At 50.1% G+C, this 20316-nt stretch overlaps 1 protein-coding gene and 2 pseudogenes across 1 annotated transcript; all 3 read left to right on the top strand.

Annotated features, from left to right (window-relative positions):
* The first annotated feature begins 4657 nt into the window (after positions 1 to 4657).
* LOC129121895 (inositol 1,4,5-trisphosphate receptor-interacting protein-like 1) lies at positions 4658 to 6121 on the top strand (annotated as a pseudogene).
* A 4306-nt stretch (positions 6122 to 10427) lies between these two features.
* LOC129122203 (inositol 1,4,5-trisphosphate receptor-interacting protein-like 1) lies at positions 10428 to 12085 on the top strand (annotated as a pseudogene).
* A 4563-nt stretch (positions 12086 to 16648) lies between these two features.
* Positions 16649 to 18196, top strand: LOC129121894 (inositol 1,4,5-trisphosphate receptor-interacting protein-like 1). The gene has a single exon (XM_054635404.2). It carries the CDS (start codon positions 16649 to 16651, stop codon positions 18194 to 18196), a length of 1548 nt encoding a protein of 515 aa, XP_054491379.2.
* Positions 18197 to 20316: the final 2120 nt, after the last annotated feature.

Here is a 20316-nt window from a genome sequence, read left to right as displayed (position 1 = left end):
TTAGAGGAAAACAGGAAGACTATGAATGAAGGTAAGCAGCTTCCGAAACCCTTACATGTTTGAAGATCTTCCTTAGGGTTACTGGAAAAGGGTTTGTTGAAACAGGATGTGCCGTGTTTCCTTTAACTTCTTTTGAAGCTACACGTCAAAGGTGTGCTTCTTCCTCAGATTTAAATTATTACTCTAAAATAAGGACAATTCTTTTGTGTCTCAGTCTCTCAGCCCCGTGAGATAAGATAAAGCCCTTTACATGTACAAATGCAACACGTGTTCATCATTCTCAACAGACATGAGGATTATACAACTGGATTATTTCCTCAGCTCATCTGAGGGGAAAATGGATGACAAAAACATGAAACTCATGGAAGATAATGAGAATTTCAATATTGATGACAACTCCAGTGGTTTGATTGTGTGGATAAGATGCCAAGAAACCTCATCTTTCTTATCTGTCTCCTCCAGCCTGTATATATATACTAAATTGGGTTTCCCTCTAAGAGGGACTATTTGTGCCTGCATCTCCAGAAACCTTTGATTGCAAGGAAGTTTGGTGATCTTGTTTTTTCTCTAGCTCTGGAACAGGGAACAGACATCAACTTTTCTCAGTCTGTTTCTTCATACAAAGAATCTTTAATAGCCTGCCTGTGTATCTTTAATAACCACTACAGATTGTTTGAATGTGAGAGGAGTGTCCCATCACACAGCATCTTGTTCATACTTGGGTTGACACCTCCACAGGGAACAAGGGAGGGAAAACACAGTTCACTGCTAGGATATTTGCAGATAAGTTGCTTTGAGGAAGAAAGGAAGGGGGAATTCACTCAGTGGAATGCTTTACTTGAAGCCATTCCTTGTAAAGGTAAGAGTATTTTCCATGAGTGTTGACTGTTCTCCTCTCCTTGTTTTGCCTAGATTAAAAACTGTAAAACATGCTCTTGGTGGAGGCTGCTAGAGCTGTACTGCTTGTTATAGCTCCTGAGTGTCAGGGGCTTGAGACAAAGCACCATTATTGACTCAGTTTCCCCACAGGGGTCTGGGTACTGCGTTAGCTTGACACCATTCACCCCAGTCATGAAAACCAAGCACTTCCCAAGTGCTGGCAGCTGCTGTAGGTACAGCACCCTCATGCAAAAGTTGATGCTGGCATCTCACAACTCTGCTTCATAACCACACTGATAGCCTGTCTAGATAGCTGGGAAGGTAGATGGGAACACTGTACCTGTGTACAGTGTACCTGTACCTGGTGAGCCAGCCACCATTACCTTTGTCCTTTGGGAGATCATGAATACATCCCACCTGGGTGCAAGTTATCATAGAAGTCATAGAATGGTTTGGGTTGGAAAGGACCTTAAAAATCATCTACTTCCAACCCTCCAGCTGTGGGCAAGGAAGCCACCCACTATATCAGGAAGGGCCATGCTCAGGGCCTCATCCAACCTGGCCTTAGACACTGCCAGGCAAGTTAATAGAACTCTTTTTGTAAATCAAAACAAATTTCTGCTGGCAGCACCTCTTCTCTCGAGTCCCCAAACCCTTATGGTGCCATAAGTTCTGACAGACCTATTCAATGGCATTTGTTTCTCAAGAAGGAGCTGGAGAAATGGAAGTGAGGCCTCATCTCTGTAGCTTTCAGTTGTGGGAAACCAACAGATCCAGCTACCAAGAACTTCTCCACAACCCATAAATTGACAGGATTTCTGCTGGTCCAGTTCCCTCGGGACTGCCCCACTGCCACCCAACCTATGGCTTGTAGTTCCAGCAACGAGATCCACTGGCCTGCCTGAGGCTGTGGTGGGCTGGGGTGCAGTTCCCTGGCAAAGGGTGGTGGCAGAACGTGGCTATCATGGCACTCCAAACCTCGTGCTCAGGTGCTGTGAGAGCTGGCAGATCCCTCAGGGCCCTGGAGCTGGGAGCTGAGTGTGCTAACACTGTGGTCTCTCTGGCCCACTGCCCCCAGCCAGGGAGCAGGGCAGACCTGGAGGTTCTCAGCAGGTTCAGCCAGCCCTGATGAGTGTTCATAGAGCAAGTTCAAGTCACAGAATCACAGAATAATGAGGTTGGAAGAGACCTCTAAGATCACTGAGTCCAACCTATGCCCTAACACCTCAACCAGACTATAGCACCCAGTGCCATGTCCAGTCTTTTTTTAAACACATCCAGAGATGGTGATTCCACCACATCCCTGGGAAGAGCATTCCGGTACTTTATTATTCTTTTGGTGAAAAATTTCTTCCTAATATCCAACCATTACTTTCCCTGTCAGACAAAATATCTCTTTTCTGTCAGAAAAAAGTCAGAAAATCATCCTGCAGCTCAGCCAGGCAGGGCTGTGGGGACTGGGCCAGGCAAGGTCTCCTGGTGGGCTTGGCTTTTTGGGACCCATGGCTGGGCTAGGCAAGCTGGAATGGGCAACCTGCAATGCCACTGGAACACAGATTGACAGCCCTGGTTTGGGCTGGAGGTGGTTCCTAGGCCATGCAGGACAGAAAGGAAGCTTGGGTGAGCTGGTCATAGCCTTGGCAGACATGGAGGCAGTATGTCTGGTAAGGCAGTTAATTAATTGGGGGCAGTGTGTCTGGTAAGGCAGTTAATTAATACTTTTTGTTCCTGAGCTAGGAGAGATCCATGACGCAGTTAAGGGACCAGGGAAGGAGGAGCCATGCTGACTTTTTCCACCTGCATTATTTATCCAGTCCACTGCAGGGAAACCCAGGCAGTGAGATCCAGTGGTAACAGAGGGCAGGGAACATTTCCTGCCTATAACATGATGTGCTGGGACAGGGTTTTCTTACGCTGAGTCCTCTGTCCTCAGTGTGTCCTTTCCTCCTCCACACCCCAGTCATGCCCACAGTTTAGCCATTTTCTTTTTCTACATATGGCATCTTGCTGCAGCATTATGCATTCTGTGTCCTTAAGCAGATTAGAGCCTAAAATAAATTCCAGTTTAATGGAAAATATTATCAGTTTCCATGGGAATGACTTACCATGTGATTGTGGTTGTACTTCCTCTTGTGCTTAGGGCTAAAACCATTAAATGATCAGTATTTTTTACACTTTCTTACAGTTCCCCTATAAATATCTATTCCTCATAATGGGTCAGAACATTCAGTCTTCAAACGTGGGTCATTTTGATTTTTATGCTATGATCTTATGCCAGATTATCAAATACTTAGGCTAAAGCTGGATTCCACAGAGATCCTCCTACTTCCTAGTTTGTTATTTCAGGTCTGCAAAGCCAAATTCCTGTGGATAGCTATCAGCTGTCAAGGAAATAGGCTGATATTAATGAGTGAAGAAAATGCTGAAGCTGGTCACTTGCCTTTGGTAGCTGGCTAAGACCTCTGGTGTTCAGGCTGTGTCAGGCAACCCCTATGGAGAACTATCCAAGTGCTGTGTGAGTCCTGGCTTACAGCATTGGACACAGTGATCAGCTGGGCCCAGGAAGAAGGGAGAAGTGTGGTAAAGATTTTTAAGAAAATTGGTTTTATTTTTCATTATCCCACTCTGATTAGATTGGTAGGAAATGAAATATGCTTCCCCCAGATGAGCCTGAGCAATCTCTCTGTTCTTGTCTCAGCCCACAAGTCCTTGGTCCTTATTTTTTCTCTCTGTCCAGCTGAGGTCAACCAATGACAAGCAGTGAATACTGCTGCCTGCATTCCCCACCAAAATGAGGCACAGACACTCGACAGAGGAAGCATCTGCTCAAGATGCCATTTATTGGCATCTTTGCACAAGGTGAAACTTCCAGAGGGACTGGATTCCCTCACAAAGAGAGAACATTCAGTGTCCATGTGGTAACAGGAGTCTGTAGTTCCAGGCTCCTTGCCACAGCCTCTTCATCTTTGGATCTGACTCCCAGACTGAGCTTTTGCTGTTAGAGAATGGTGCACCAAAAATTACAAACACTGACAAAGCAGTGTCTTCTCCATGTGCTGTGTGCTCAGGAATGATACTCCTCCAAAGCAACAGTGAGGGTACAGAGGCCCTTTAGTGGTACTACACACTTGGACCCACCACAGCCAGATCTTCCATGCCACTGTGGACTGTGTCAGCACAGGAGCTGCTCAAGCTGCAGCTGTAACCCTCTAGAAAGCTCTCACAGAAGCCACACCCCTAGTCCTTCCACAGCTTAACCTGCAGTTCCGTGTGCACTTTGTGTGTATCCAGCCTTTGATTGCTTCAGGCTACACTGAGGCTGAGTGGGGGTGGGGACGAAAGGCAGGGCTGGCTTGGCTGTATTGTGACATGCTGTGACACATGTGACATCACGGGGGACGTGTCACAATGGGGGCAGCTCTAAAAGGCCCCAGCAGGTAACGCTGGCCCTGCATTGCTTTGGCAAGCGGTGAGTGCACACGTGGCGGGGAGGCTGGGCTGGGAACAAGGGCTGGGGCAGAAACGCTGCACCTGGGGCTGGGTTCTCCTTCTGCATGCAGGGACAGCCCCCCATGGGAGAGCCTTGGGCAGGTCATAGGGCGGCTGCTGCTGCTGTTGCTGTTGCTGGGGGAGCAGTACAGGCCTTGCTGCCTGCCAGCTGTGTGGGGCCCTGTCCTTCCAGCCCTCAGATCCCTGTTATTCCCATCCCTGCTGCCCTCATTGTCATTTCCCTCCCTACAGGCCCCATTTAAGCCTGCTCTTCATCCCCCTGCAGACCATGGATGCCATAACATTCTTTTTCATGCTCCTGGAAAGCCTCATCCAGTACATGCAGCCTGTGGGTGATGTTTTGGATGAGGAGAAACATCTGCGCATGGAGCTGCGTGGAAAGCGCTTGGAGAGGAAGAGAATTCGGCTGGAGCAGCAGGTGGAGCTGATCACCCTGAAGGAGAGTGGAGGGGCCTGGGGAGACCTGCTCTGCTTTGCTTTGCAGCCCAGGCAGGTCTGGGCTTTTGCTGGGCTCCTTGTCCTTCTCTTGGGACTGTATTTTTTCTGGAGGAAAAGGAGTGATGAGGCAGAGAACAGCAGCGAGGGAGATGAAGACCATTTTTCTGACAATGATCTGAAATGGCTTCTAGACGAGCGCATCCAGTGGCCTGTACAGGACCTGCAGAGAGGCTGTCAGTGGACAACTAACCTAATGGACAATTACACAGTTTATTTTGGACACATCTTGTCAAACAGTTTCTACCCAGTCCTGCAACGAGCCATCGGGGTGGGCAGTGCCTTTGAGGGCTGGAGTCCCCGTGAGGAGGATGTGGTGTACCGCGTGCTCATCCCCATGACTCCTCCCCGAGGCCACAGCTTCCACCTGGAGCTGGACAGTGCAGGGCAGAGGCCCGTGAGGAACTTCCGTGTCCGCGTGCAGCTGGAGTGCACCTGCAGGAGGGAGCAGCAGGCTGAGGACATGCTGTGCTTCCTGCACCACCCTGAGGAGGAGCTGAGGAGGAATCAGGGTCCCAGCCTCCTGCACACCCTGTGCACCGGCTCCTACCTGGACGTGCAGAAAACTGCCCGCTGGTTCTACCAACTGGTGAGAGCAATCTGGCCAGCTTTGCCTCAGTCACACAACTGGCACTTAGTGCTGCTGCCCTCCACGCGCTCCTGCCAATTCAAGGTGACCAACAGAGAAGCAAGCTTCAGGATTGAGGTCGTCTTTGGGGTGCGGAGAGGTGACTCTGACATCTTTGTCAGCAGCCAGCCAGGATATGCTGGAACCCCAAGCACTCTGTGGCTGGAGTCCTATGATGTGGCAGAGATGAAGTTCTTCAAGCACATTGCCAGGCAGGCTCTCCCTGACAGCTTGCACCTGAGATGCCTGCAGGTCTTCACCCATCTTCAGCTGGGTATAGGCTTGTCCACCTATACAATGAAGACCATTGTCATGCACCTCCTGAACACCATTCCCGTGTAACGATGGCGCAGGAGGTATTTTTTGCGGCGCCTGGGAGATATCAATGTCAACCTGCGCCGCTGCCTGGAGGAGAAATGCCTTAAGCATTTTATCATTGGCAACAAGAGATTGCCTCAGGAGATCCGCTTGCCTCTGGACATTGCATCAGCTGAGCCATCCAATCTCTTTCATCATCTGGCATGGTATCCAGTTGCCCACTCCCAGGCAATGAGTGAGTACCAGGATCTCCGGCGTCGGCTCACAAGTTTGCTGCTCAATGGCTGCTGAAGGAGGTGCTCATTAACAGAGCATTTGCGGGCCTGGCAGGCAGTAGCAGAAAATGAGCTCATAGTGCCAAGAAGAAGAGAAGAGAATGTGGGATACAGAGAGAGAAAAGGTAAAATGCCATGCAGCAGCCCTCTGCTATCAGCAGCCACAGCTGTGTCATCTCGACAGTCTCCCACAGCATCCACAGTCATGACTACCATGTGGAGGCCCAGAGAAACTGACTTCCATTGCAGGGTAAACTGTGGTGATGCACTCCCCCTGTCACTGGCTGCACTAAAGTCTGAGAAACACTCATTAGGCCTTGGCCTTGAAAACTCCATTTGTACGAAGCCCCTTTTGAATGTATCAGCAACATTATTTGTTCCCAGGAACTAACAGGTGCCTAATTAGCACAATTTTTTTTTTAAGGAACAGCCTCGGAAACTTATTTTTCTTTCCTGATTTATTTTTCTTTCCTGAATTTTTCTGACTAAGAACCCAAGTGGAATAATATTTTTGTTGACAAACTTTCAAATAAAGTTACAGAGAAAAGACCTGAATGATGGAAAATTACTATGACTAAAGCACTCTGTTACGACTGTAAAGCAGTCTAAAGCGAGGCCTTTTGAGCTCTTGATTCCCGGAATATAAGGGACCAATGTGTGTGTCTCTAACACTGATAATTGGATGGTAGTGGAGCCAACCAGGGACTGTTGGTAATAGTCAAGGACTGCTGGTATTGACATGCTGTGAGGAATACCAATATTTGGCTAGAAAAGGGGGACCAGGAGGAAATAGGGCAGCACTTTTCTGTGAGAAAGAGCCACAGTACAGCATAAGCACAAGAATAAGGCCAAGAAGAGGGCATGGATTATAGAGTAGGATTAAGACCCCCAAAAACCATCAAAGCCATCTGACCCATGTCCAGGAAGGCCTGAAAGAAAGGACTGTACATGCTAATTAATTGACATAGAAAGTGGGAAACCTGTCTTTAGGGCAGAGAAACCTGTCAACAAAAAGGTAACCCCCAAGCCTGGGAAGTGCCCTCAGGACCCTGGATATCTCATAGACCAGACTGGCACAGCTGGATTGATGCTGAAGCAGGATTATCCCCTGGATTGGCACTGCAGCCAGGACTGACATTCCACTAACTGGATCAACACTGTAACCAGGACTGGTGTTCTCCTTTCTTCTTTGTCTTTTTCTTTCTGTCTTTATTTAATTTATCTCTCCCTCTTTAATTCCTCTCTTCCCTTTAACCCTACCCTTTTATTCAAAACCCACTGCCATGTGCTTATATAATAGGAGGGGGACTAACATATTGATTTCCAAGCCCAGTGTCTAATTAGTTAATAAAGTTTTCTGATTGTTTGTGGACCCCCTGACTTTTGTTATTCCTTTCAATCACAAGCATTTAAAAATCTTTAGAGTTTCCTTCCCCTTAAGGATGGGTCATCACACTACAGTGGCTACAAAGATGAATTTCATCCCCCTTTCTTCTCATACTGTCACAGCCAGGGTGACCATTTTAGATGGACCCAGAAATTCTTGCTGGCAGCTTCAGCTGGTCAGGGACCATGGGGTCAGCTTCAGCTGGTCACTGGGGTCTGCATGGAGAAGCTGCCCATCCTTAGACACTCCCTGGGGAAAAGCTGCCACAGATCTGAGAATGCAGGACATGGAGAAGGCACTGCTCAGTTGGCAGGGGAAATTGCTGCCACACCTTTCCTCTAGAGTAAAAGGATACTCATGGAGTCAAACCTGATGTAGCTGAAGAGATCCTGGCCAGGGCCTTGTGAGAGAGTGCCATTACCACTTGGACACTGACTGCCATCCCTTTTCTGAGAGAATCTATTCCCTCTGTGAGCTTCACCCAGTCTCTAATGGATCACTGAGCCAGGATGATGACACTGGTGTATGATGCTATAAGGAATGAAAAGAAATCTCTTGATCAGTCACACAAAGTCATACTCATGGTGCACCTCAACTTCTTAGCTGCAAATGGAGACATCATAGTGAAGAGCTGAACAAGCCAAAAAAATTCCTGAAGTCCACACTGAAAATAGCTTTTTGACATAGGTACTGTGGGAGCCAACTAGGAAAAGTGCCCTCCTAGACCTGTTGTTTGTCCATAGAAATGCTCTTGTAGGTGAAGTGGTGATTGGTGCTGTCTTGTCCACAGTAATCAAGAAATGCTTGAGTAAAAAATCTTAGGCATTATGGAAAAAACTCTCTGTGCAGCTACTCCCAAGGGTTGTGGGAGAGCAAGCTCAAGGAACTAATTAATAAGAGCCACTGAGCATGTAGTTTCAAGGGTACTGATATCCACAAATGCTAGTTCTTTTTATTAGAAATGCTTCTATGAGAGCACAAGTCTGATGAAGAAGGGCTGAGGGAGGTGGGGTGCAGAGGCTGGTGGGCCAATAAGGAAAGAATCCACTGTACTCCCCTGGAGGGACAACCCCTCAAGCCATAACCACCTGTTCGGGCTAGGAAAAAAGGCTTCTCACAGCATGCCTCGTTGTGACATGCAGATTTAATGTATCCCACTGGCCCTTCTCCCTTGCTCCACCCCTGTGCCCTGGTGCCATTGGCCCTAGTGTTCCGTCCCACCCCTCAAGATTCTTATATAATTCCCTGCTTTCCAAGCTCTCCCTGCCTGAGTGGCACTTCGACTGTTTCAGGGAAGAAGCTCAATAAAGGCTGTCTTTGGAACACCACACAAAGACCCCATCTCTTCTTCTGCGTGAAAGAGCTGAAATCACCCAGTGTGAGCACAGACAGCGAGGTGTCTTTTTTAAGAGGCTTCTTTGGGAAGGTCACGGCACTCTGAACACCGCCCACTGCAATATTGGGGTTGTTTAGCAGAAAGAAAAAGTGCCTCAGAGGGGACCTCGTGGTTCTCTACAACTCCCTGAAGGGAGGTTGTAGCCAGCTGGGGGTTGATTTATTCTCCCAGGTGTGGCAGGGCGTCTCATTCTGCTCAAGAGCTGATCTGTGGTCTGTTGACTGCTCAGGTAATTCAAACAGGACCAGCAGTCTTGCAGTGAGTTCTTTTGGCTCCATGGGGCTAACAGTGGGCTGGCATCTCCTACCTGCCAATAAACATCTAACTGTTGAAGTGGGATCTGGAAAGAGAAGCTGGGTTTCTGATTGACAGGCTTCATAATTATAAAAGCCATACTAAACTTTCACAAAGCAGAAATTTTCTATACATTTTTCTGGAAATGTGTGGTGTTTCTCTTGTGGACAAGGACACTTGTTTTGCAATTACTGCCATGGAGGTTAAGTGAAAGAAATCTGCATTATTATCATCGCTGTGGTGTGTAACATTTGACTCCTGCTCAATGCTGTTTCTTTGACATGCTTTAATATAGACACCTTCATGTTGTACATTGTTTATTAGGCTGTAATCTACTTCTAATTCCTTTTAGTTTTATACTGAGTAGTAAGTAACTCTGATGGAGATTATTTATCTATTATCTCCTGTCTGTTTAATAAATAATTAATTTTATAAATGGATTTGAACTTTAGAACTTGCAGGCCAGAAAGATTTCTTAAATATGAGCTGTTGACAAAATCTTAGGCTAAAGACGGGCTTTTCTGAAGATTCCACTTGTCCAGTGACACAAAAAAAACAAGCAGTAAGACCAAGGAAAATGACCTCAAGCTGTATCGCATGTAGATATTTAGATTGGATCTTAGAAAAAATGCTTTCGTGAAAACTAATATCAAGCATGGAAACAGGCTGCCTAGGGAAATAGCTGTGTCACCCTCCATGGAGGGATTGAAAAGGCATGGAATATTTGGGGACTCAATTTATTAATGGAGTAGGCAGTGTTAAGTTTGCAGCTGCACTGTGTGATCGTCAGGGTCTTTTCAATCTCGCTGACTCTGAGATTTAAGTGTAGCTCAGCCACTGAGGAGTCAAAGTTTAGAGTCAATGATCCTCAAGGGTGCCTTCCAACAGGGCTATCTATGAGATTGCCAGTAAAGGGCAGATGAAAATAAATCCAAAAGAAAGAACAATGGGAGTTCTTTGAAGAAGCTTCACTCAAGGGCAGCCCTAGGTTGTGCATCAGGGCCACTTTGAGTGCCTGAGAAAGGGTGGGGATAAAGGGTGGGGCTGGCTGGGTTGTGACATGCTGTGACACATGTGACATCACGGGGGAGGTGTCACAATGGGGGCAGCTCTAAAAGGCCCCAGCAGCTAACGCTGGCCCTGCATTGCTTTGGCAAGCGGTGAGTGCACACGTGGCGGGGAGGCTGGGCTGGGAACAAGGGCTGGGGCAGAAACGCTGCACCTGGGGCTGGGTTCTCCTTCTGCATGCAGGGACAGCCCCTCATGGGAGAGCCTTGGGCAGGCCACAGGGCGGCTGCTGCTGCCTGCCAGCTGTGTGGGGCCCTGTCCTTCCAGCCCTCAGATCCCTGAGGATTCCCATCCCTGCTTCACCTACTGCTAGCTGCCTCCCCCACAGCACAATTTAAGACATTCTCTCTATCCTCCTGCAGACCATGAATTCCATAGTATTCCTTTTCTTGCTCTTGCAAAGCTTCACCCAGTACCCACAGCCCGTGGGTGATGTTTGGGATGAGGAAACATCTCTGCACATGAAGGTACATGCAGAGCAGCAGGAACTGGAAAGGTTTTGGCTGGAGTGGGAGATGGAGCAGTTGGCCCTGGAGCAAAGTGGAGTTGGGAAGTACTTGCAGCTCTTAGCTGTTGCTCTGCTTCTGGTCCTTCTCTTGGTCATATGGTTTATGGGGTGCAAAAGGAGCATGAGAAGAGAGGAGCCTGAAGAAGAAAGTGTAAATGCAAGTGAAGATGATGGTGGAAATGAAGTAGATGATCGTGTTCAGGAGAACATAGGAAGGATGTTATTGGAGCGCATCCAGTGGCCTGTACAGGACCTACAGGCAGGCTGCGAGTGGACAATAGACCTGATGGACAATTATACAGTTTATTTTGGACACATCTTGTCAAACAGTTTCTACCCAGTCCTGCAACGAGCCATCGGGGTGGGCAGTGCCTTTGAGGGCTGGAGTCCCCGTGAGGAGGACGTGGTGTACCGCGTGCTCATCCCCATGACTCCTCCCCGAGGCCACAGCTTCCACCTGGAGCTGGACAGTGCAGGGCAGAGGCCCGTGAGGAACTTCCGTGTCCGCGTGCAGCTGGAGTGCACCTGCAGGAGGGAGCAGCAGGCTGAGGACATGCTGTGCTTCCTGCACCACCCTGAGGAGGAGCTGAGGAGGAATCAGGGTCCCAGCCTCCTGCACACCCTGTGCACCGGCTCCTACCTGGACGTGCAGAAAACTGCCCGCTGGTTCTACCAACTGGTGAGAGCAATCTGGCCAGCTTTGCCTCAGTCACACAACTGGCACTTAGTGCTGCTGCCCTCCACGCGCTCCTGCCAATTCAAGGTGACCAACAGAGAAGCAAGCTTCAGGATTGAGGTGGTCTTTGGGGTGCAGAGAGGTGACTCTGACATCTTTGTCAGCAGCCAGCCAGGATATGCTGGAACCCCAAGCACTCTGTGGCTGGAGTCCTATGATGTGGCAGAGATGAAGTTCTTCAAGCACATTGCCAGGCAGGCTCCCCCTGACAGCTTGCACCTGAGATGCCTGCAGCTCTTCACCCATCTTCAGCTGGGTATAGGCTTGTCCACCTACACCATGAAGACCATTGTCATGCACCTCCTGAACATCATTCCCGTGTCACAGTGGTGCAGGAGACATTTCCTGAGGCGACTGATGGATATCAGCGAGAGACTGCTCTTATCCCTGGAAGTGAAACGTCTCAACCACTTCATTGTGGGTAACCAGAGGCTTCCTGAGGAGATCAGTTTGCCCCCAGATGTTCAAACAGCTGAGCCACCCAACCTTTTCCATCGCTTGGTGATGGATCCAGTTTCCTGTTCCCAGGGGATAGGCGAGTACTTGGATCTGCAACGTCGACTTGTAGCAATCCTTAAACCTGACAATTGAAAGAGATTCTCCTGCACAGAGCTGTGCTTGTGCTGCTCGCAGCTGGCAGCAGAGAGCCACCTCCTAGTAAAAATTTGGTGCTTTAAGGAGAAGAGCATTCCTGCAAAGGCTCAGGTGAAGGTCCCACAGCCTCTCCTGCTGCATCAGCAGGTGGAGGGCCATGGGAGGGTTCTACCTCCTTGTATCACCTAATTTTCTAAAAGAAGTCAACCAGATCCACATAAACCCTGCAAGAATTTCCTCCATCCTAAGAATGCACATGAAGAGAGCACGTGCCATAAATGAAGGGCCAGTCACCAAATCCCACCTGCAAGATGCAGTTGTTCCCTGCCTTTGAGAAGGGCCAAAAATTGGACTAAGAAAGAAAAGGGAATGTGGGAATGAAAAAGAAAAAAAGAAACAGGGCAAAAAGGACCAAGAGGAAAAATTAGCACTGCTTGCCTGGGATGAGGGATGAGTCAATGGATGGAGTCTCCCCGTGGCCCTGGAAGGAAAACCTTTAGGGAATCATTGGACCAACTGTGTTGGAGATCACCTGAAATTTTGTATATATAAGAATCTAGATTTTTATTATATAGATATATATGTCATGTGAACAAAATATATACTCATAGGTATATAAATTATCATATATGAGAGTAAAACAATATTCTCATTGAAATAATAACAAAAAAACCCCATGTAAATATTATATTATGGTAAGAAAGAATTTTAAAGACTTGGATATGTGATTGTGTTAAAGTAATAAGTGTAGAGCACATATTACTGTCACTATCTGTTCTAAAACATATTAATACTGTTAGTGCATTTTTGTCTGGAAGATTTTATATCTCATAAAATAGATATAGTTATTACATATAAAACATATATATTATATATATGTTATATATGTTATATTTTAATAAAGCTATATAATATATATTATATACCATATGAATATGATATATTATATATATGACACAATATTTACGTACAAGTAAAGCCTTATCTTGTGTCGCTATCTCCTGTATGCCATATTAATGCTCTATAGTTAGTGCATTTAAGAGCGGTGAGCTGGAAAATTCTTTGCTCTTGTTTCAATAAAATGCAATTTTACAGAATGTGGAGTGTACAAGACTTTATTGATCTCAGCAAGGCCTAGAGTAGTGGTAAATGTCACCCACTGTGAATCTGGGATCTTGAACAGACGCCTTGAACTCAACCAAACTGAGAGTGCTGAATTGGCTCAAAGCAGAAATTAAGCCAAGCCAAGCCAGCCCCTCAGATCACAGAATCCTAGAATGGCTTGGCTTGGAAGGGTCCTTAGAAATTGTCTTGTTCCAGCCCTGCTGCCAAGGGCAGGGACACATTTTGCCAGGCCAGGCTGCCACAAGGCGCATCCAAGCTGGCCTGGAAGACGGCCAGGGATGGGGCAGCCACAGCTCCTGTGGGCAGCGTGGGCCAGGCCTCAGCAGCCTCTGAGGCCAGAATTCCTCGCCCATCTCCAGCCTAAGGCTGTCCTGTGTCGCTGGGAAGCCACTGGCCCTGGCGCTGTCCCTGCGGGCCCTTGCCAACAGACCCTGTGCAGGTCTCTGCTGGCTCCCGGGCAGGGACTGAAAGGCCGCAGGAAGGCACCCCTGGAGAAGGCCTTGGAGAGCGCTGGGGCCAGGAGTGCCGCCATGAGGGCAGCAAGCGGGGCCTGGGCTGTCGGTGCGTATGGGAGGGCACAGGGCGGGCACTGAGGCCCTGCCAGCTGGAGCTGGGAGCTCTGCAGGGCGGCCGGCAGAGAGGCCTGGGCTCCCGCAGCTCTGCAGCCCTCACGGCTGAGGCAGCTGCCCGGGCACAGCCGGCTGGGGACACGCGGCCAGCCCGGGGCCACCCTCAGGGGGAGCCGGCTCTGGGGCCAGCCCAGGCCGCAGCAGGGAGCAGCCCATGGGGCTGTGCCCGGCCAGGGAGCGGCTCTGCCCGGGGACAGGGCTCCGGGAGCAGGGCAGCAGGGCCGGCAGTGCCGGGCACAGACACAGGGGCACACATGGCTGCAGCCACAGTCAGGATCACACAGGAGCCTTCTCACTCTCTGCAGCTCCCACACAGCAGGGTGGGGCTGGTGCAGGTCAGCCTCTGCTCCCAGGAACCAAGGGAGAGGACAAGAGGAAATGGCCTCACCTTCAGCCATGGGAGGCTTAGACTAAGTATTGGGGAAAAATTTCTCCTCTGAAAGTGTTGTCAAGCACTGGCACTGGCTGCCCGAGGAATTGGTGCAATTGTCCTTGCTTGAGCCACTTCAGCAATGTGTGGCAGCGGCACTCGGGGACATGGTTGCGAGTTGAACTTGTCCGTGTTAGGTTTGTGCCCTGCGACTTGATAGCAGGACCAATGTGGAGTGGGACACAGCCCAGCTGCTGGCAGCTGTGAGCTGACTTACTCCGTACAGATGAGCCTTCCACCATGGCGAGCACCAGTGCTGGCAGCCGAGCCACTGGCACCATGCCACCTTACACTGCTGCAGAAGACTTGAAGGCTCAGGCTGTGTCACAGGAGGGGGGTGGGTGGCTCTCCCAGCTCTTGAGCTCAAGGTGAAAGGAGAGAAAAGCTGTTACCCATCAGTGCCTTGAACTGAAACATGGTAACAGGAGAAAGAGATGTGCAAAAGCACAATTTTGAGTTCCATGTAGGCAGCACTGAGAATGGACCACTCAAATCCAGGTGTACAATATGGCAAATGCCACACGTTTTCCTGGGGGGGAAAAAGCTTTAAATGAAACACAACAAAGACCCCAAACCCAGACAGTATTGTTTGAATATTTTGTGATTGATGGCTTAGAGAAGCAGCTGTGCAGTGCTGATTGTGCCTTCTCTGCATACTCATCATCATCTATGCTTGTCTCAGGGGTCTCCAAAGCCAGGTAATCATTTCTTCTTGCTCCAGCCTGTGCTGAGACCAAGCAGCCCTGGGGTGCCCAGGCCCGTTAGCAGGAGAGCTGGTGAAAGTCACTGCCAGGCACACGGCCTTCCCCTCCAAGGCTCCAGAGACACAAGGGCAGAAAGCTGTAGCCTAAGCTGCATTGCACTTGCACCTTTGTTGGGCCTGTCTGTCCTCTGGCATCCCTCAGGCTGGGCGGTGTAAATCTGAGCTGCTTCCACAGGGAATTCAGGGTTTGCCCACACTGGGGCCTTGCTGAAGGCAAAGGCCACGCAAGGGCTCTCTCCCTTGTGCCGCCCGTGCCATGGAAGGCCCCAGAGCAAGAGGGCATTTCTTGGCTGCTGAGGCCCCTCTTGACACTCTGGACTTGCAGGTTAGAAAAAACCACATGGACATACGGGGACATTCCAGCATTGACTTTCACTCCTAACCTTTCCATTCTCTACAAGGAAAATTCTGATTTTTCCTTCTGCTCGGAAGGCCACGGATTCCCTTGGCTGACGTTTTTGGCACAAAGGTTCTCCTCCCATGGAAACCCTTCCGGGCAACCTGAAATTCTTCTGCCCACTGAGAACCCATTCTGTCCCACTGGAACATGGGAAGTGCCGTGCAAAAGCCCCACGTTTCTCTCCCCTGCCAGGAGCTGGTTTCACAGCTCAAATGCCGGACACGATGCAGATGGCCCCAGAAGGGAGGTTGTAGCTTAGTGGGAGTCATTCTGTCAGCCCAGGGAACAAACAGTATGAGCAGAGGAAAATGACCTCAAGTTGCGCTAGGGGAGGTTTCGATTGCATCTCTAGGAAATATTCCCTCAAGCAAAAGGTGCCAAGCTTGGGAACAGGCTGCCTAGGGAAATGGCTCGGAGTGACCACCCTCAGAGAGGTATAACAGTCTTGTTGATGTGGCATTTGGGGACCTGGCTGATTGGAGCAGTAGGCAGTGTTACGTTTGCAGCTGCACTGTGTGATCTTCAGGGACTTTTTCAACCGCGCTGACACCTAGATTTCAGTGTAGCTCAACCAGTGAGGAGTCAAAGCTGAGAGTCAATGATCCTCAAGGGAGCCTTCCAACAGGGATGTCTATGAGATTGCCAGTAAAGGGCAGATGAAAAGAAGGACAAAAAGAGAGAACAATGGGAAATCCTTTGGAAAAGCTTCCCCCAAGGGCAGCCCTAAGCAGTACACCAGGGCCACTCTGAGTGCCTGAGCCAGGAGTTGGCTCAGGGCAAAAGGGTGGGGCTGGCTGTGTTGTGACATGCTGTGACACATGTGACATCACGGGGGACATGTCACAATGGGGGCAGCTCTAAAAGGCCCCAGCAGGTAACGCTGGCCATGCATTGCTTTGGCAAGCGGTGAGTGCACACGTGGTGGGGAGGCTGGGCTGGGAACAAGGGCTGGGGCAGAAATGCTGCACCTGGGGCTGGGTTCTCCTTCTGCAAGCAGGGACAGCCCCTCATGGGAGAACTTTGGGCAGGCCACAGGGCGGCTGCTGCTGCTGCTGCTGCCTGGGCACTGAGACAGGCCTTGCTGCCTGCATGCTGTCTGTGGCCCTGTGCTTCCTGTGCCCAGATCCCTGAGGATCCTGTTCTCTATCCAGCAAGCAGCAGTTCCCTCCCTCCCTGCCCCACTCACAGACTTCTCTCCCTCCTCCTGCAGACCATGGATCCCATAGTGTTCTTTTTCATGCTCTTGAAAAGCCTCATCCAGTACCCACAGCCCGTGGCTGAGGGATTGGATGAGGAAACACGTCTGCGCATGGAAGTGCGTGCCAAACACCTGGAACGGGAGAGGCTTCAGCTGGAGCAGGAGGTGGAGCGGCATAGGCAGCAGCAGGTGCAGTTCTTGCTGCTCTTAGCTGTTGTTGTGGTCCTGGTCTACATCTTGGTCCTGTGGTTTATTGGGTGGAAAAGCAGCCTGAGGAGAGAGGAGGATGAAGAAGAAAACCGTGGTGCAAATGAAGAGGAAGCGGGCAATGTTGCTGCAAACGAAGAAGACGATGTTGGAAACGAAGCTGTCAATGAGGCTGAAATTGCAGCAAACAACGATGTTGCACTTGCAGTCCAAGTAGAAGATGATTTTGACGATCGCGTTGGACGAGTTATAATGCAGCGCATCCGGTGGCCTGTACAGGACCTGCAGAGAGGCTGTGAGTGGACAACTAACCTGATGGACAATTACGCGGTTTATTTTGGACACGTCTTGTCAAACAGTTTCTACCCAGTCCTGCAACGAGCCATCGGGGTGGGCAGTGCCTTTGAAGGCTGGAGTCCCCGTGAGGAGGACGTGGTGTACCGCGTGCTCATCCCCATGACTCCTCCCCGAGGCCACAGCTTCCACCTGGAGCTGGACAGTGCAGGGCAGAGGCCCGTGAGGAACTTCCGTGTCCGCGTGCAGCTGGAGTGCACCTGCAGGAGGGAGCAGCAGGCTGAGGACATGCTGTGCTTCCTGCACCACCCTGAGGAGGAGCTGAGGAGGAATCAGGGTCCCAGCCTCCTGCACACCCTGTGCACCGGCTCCTACCTGGACGTGCAGAAAACTGCCCGCTGGTTCTACCAACTGGTGAGAGCAATCTGGCCAGCTTTGCCTCAGTCACACAACTGGCACTTAGTGCTGCTGCCCTCCACGCGCTCCTGCCAATTCAAGGTGACCAACGGCAGGGAAAGCTTCAGGATTGAGATGCTCTTCGGGGTGCGGAGAGACGACTCAGCCGTCTTCGTCAGCAGCCAGACCAGAGAGGCCCACACAGCAAGCACAATCTGGCCCGAGTCTTATGCTGTGGCAGAGGCTGAATTCTTCAAGCACATTGCCAGGCAGGCCCCTCCTGACAGCTTGCACCTGAAATGCCTGCAGTTCTTCACCCGACTTCCGCTGGGCTTCAGCTTTTCCACCTACACCATGAAGACCATTGTCATGCACCTGCTCAATGTCATCCCCGTCTCATCGTGGCGCAGGAGAGACCTCCTAGAACGACTGCAGGATATCATCAAGAGCCTGCGCTTCTGTGTGCAAGCCAAACGCCTCAACCACTTCATTGTGGGGAACCCGACGCTCCCTCAGCACATCCGTGTACCTGCAGATGTTCAAACGTGTGGGTCGTACAATCTTCTCCTTCGCCTGGCGCAGCAGCCGGATGCCCACGCCCAGGCCATCCATGAGTACCAGGTTCTGAAAAGGTGGTACAAAAGAATCCTTCTTGCTGAAGATTGACCCAAAGAAGGGGAGGAGTCGTGGCTGTGAGCACAGAGCTGTGCTTGTGCTGTTCACAGCTGGCAGCAGAGAACCACCTTGCAGTCCAGATTTGGCTGAGAAGAGGATGCGTGCAAAGGCTCTGGTGAAGGTCCCACTGGCTCTCCTGCCGCCTCAGCAGGTGGAGGGCCCTGGGTGCTTTTAGACTAGGTCTTTCTGTAATTTCGTTTTCCAAAAAAAGCACCCAGACCGCATTCAGCCCTGCTTCCCACTACTCTCCCATGCCGGAAAAAGCACATGAAGAGAACACGTGCCGTACGTGCAGGGCCAAAGCCTCCAAAGCCGACCTGCAACATGCAGTCTTTCCTGGCCTTTGAAAAGGGGCAAAATCTAGAGCGTGGGAGAAGTGTGAATGTGGGACAGAGAAAGAGAAAAAAAATGGGGCAAAAAGGACCAAGAGAAAAAGCGGGCGCTGCTGGCCGAGGATCAGTCAACGGATGGAGTCTCTCTATGTTCCTGGAAGGGACATCTTGACGTCAGCGTTGGAACAACGGCGTTGGAGCTGGCCGGAAATTTTGTATACGAAGGAATCCAGATTTTTATTTCATAGATATATAGTGTATTCCTATTATAGACTATAATATTTATAAATTATATATACCACTAAACTACCATAAACCAAAACGGTATACTAAAGAGAAATAATATAAAATATATGAAATATGTAGTTATAATGTAAGGATAAAAAGTAATTTTAAAGAGTTGAATATGTAATTATGTGTAAATACTAACAGTAGAGGGCATATTTAGTGTCACTATCTGTTATGACACATATTATTGCTTTTAGTGTGTTTATGTCTGGAAGGTGTTCCATAAAAGAGAGATATTTATAACATAGATAAGATACATATGATATATACATGCTGTTAAAATTAGATTTGAATAGAACTGTGTAATATGTATTATACACCCTATGCCTGTATATATTACCCCATGCCTATAATATATTACAATATATTACGTTACTCATACAATTTTTAGATACATATATAGCCATATCTACTGTCCCTATCTGTTGGGAACCATATATATGCCCTATAGTTAGCGCATTTAAGAGGGGTGAGCTGGAAAATTCTTTGCTCTTGTTTCAATAAAATGCAATTTTACAGGATCTTGCTGTAGTGCAAGACTTTATTGATCTCAGCAAGGCCTAGAGTAGTGGTAAATGTCACCCACTGTGAATCTGGGATCTTGAACAGACGCCTTGAACTCAACCAAACTGAGAGTGCTGAATTGGCTCAAAGCAGAAATTAAGCCAAGCCAAGCCAGCCCCTCAGATCACAGAATCCTAGAATGGCTTGGCTTGGAAGGGTCCTTAGAAATTGTCTTGTTCCAGCCCTGCTGCCAAGGGCAGGGACACATTTTGCCAGGCCAGGCTGCCACAAGGCGCATCCAAGCTGGCCTGGAAGACGGCCAGGGATGGGGCAGCCACAGCTCCTGTGGGCAGCGTGGGCCAGGCCTCAGCAGCCTCTGAGGCCAGAATTCCTCGCCCATCTCCAGCCTAAGGCTGTCCTGTGTCACTGGGAAGCCACTGGCCCTGGCGCTGTCCCTGCGGGCCCTTGCCAACAGCCCCTGTGCAGGTCTCTGCTGGCTCCCGGGCAGGGACTGAAAGGCCGCAGGAAGGCACCCCTGGAGAAGGCCTTGGAGAGCGCTGGGGCCAGGAGTGCCGCCATGAGGGCAGCAAGCGGGGCCTGGGCTGTCGGTGCGTATGGGAGGGCACAGGGCGGGCACTGAGGCCCTGCCAGCTGGAGTTGGGAGCTCTGCAGGGCGGCCGGCAGAGAGGCCTGGGCTCCCGCAGCTCTGCAGCCCTCACGGCTGAGGCAGCTGCCCGGGCACAGCCGGCTGGGGACACGCGGCCAGCCTGGGGACACCCGCAGGGGGAGCCGGCTCTGGGGCCAGCCCAGGCCGCAGCAGGGAGCAGCCCGTGGGGCTGTGCCCGGCCAGGGAGCGGCTCTGCCCGGGGACAGGGCTCCGGGAGCAGGGCAGCAGGGCCGGCAGTGCCGGGCACAGACACAGGGGCACACATGGCTGCAGCCACAGTCAGGATCACACAGGAGCCTTCTCACTCTCTGCAGCTCCCA

This window comes from Agelaius phoeniceus, chromosome 6, assembly GCF_051311805.1.
Source record: "Agelaius phoeniceus isolate bAgePho1 chromosome 6, bAgePho1.hap1, whole genome shotgun sequence".
Taxonomy (NCBI): Eukaryota; Metazoa; Chordata; class Aves; order Passeriformes; family Icteridae; genus Agelaius; species Agelaius phoeniceus.
The sequence above is the reverse complement of the archived record's forward strand: the minus strand, read 5'-3'. Positions and strand labels throughout refer to the sequence as shown.

Coding starts and splice junctions, on each gene's coding strand:
- LOC129121894 (XM_054635404.2), top strand. CDS start 16,649: ATGGATCCCATAGTGTTCTTTTTCATGCTCTTGAAAAGCCTCATCCAG.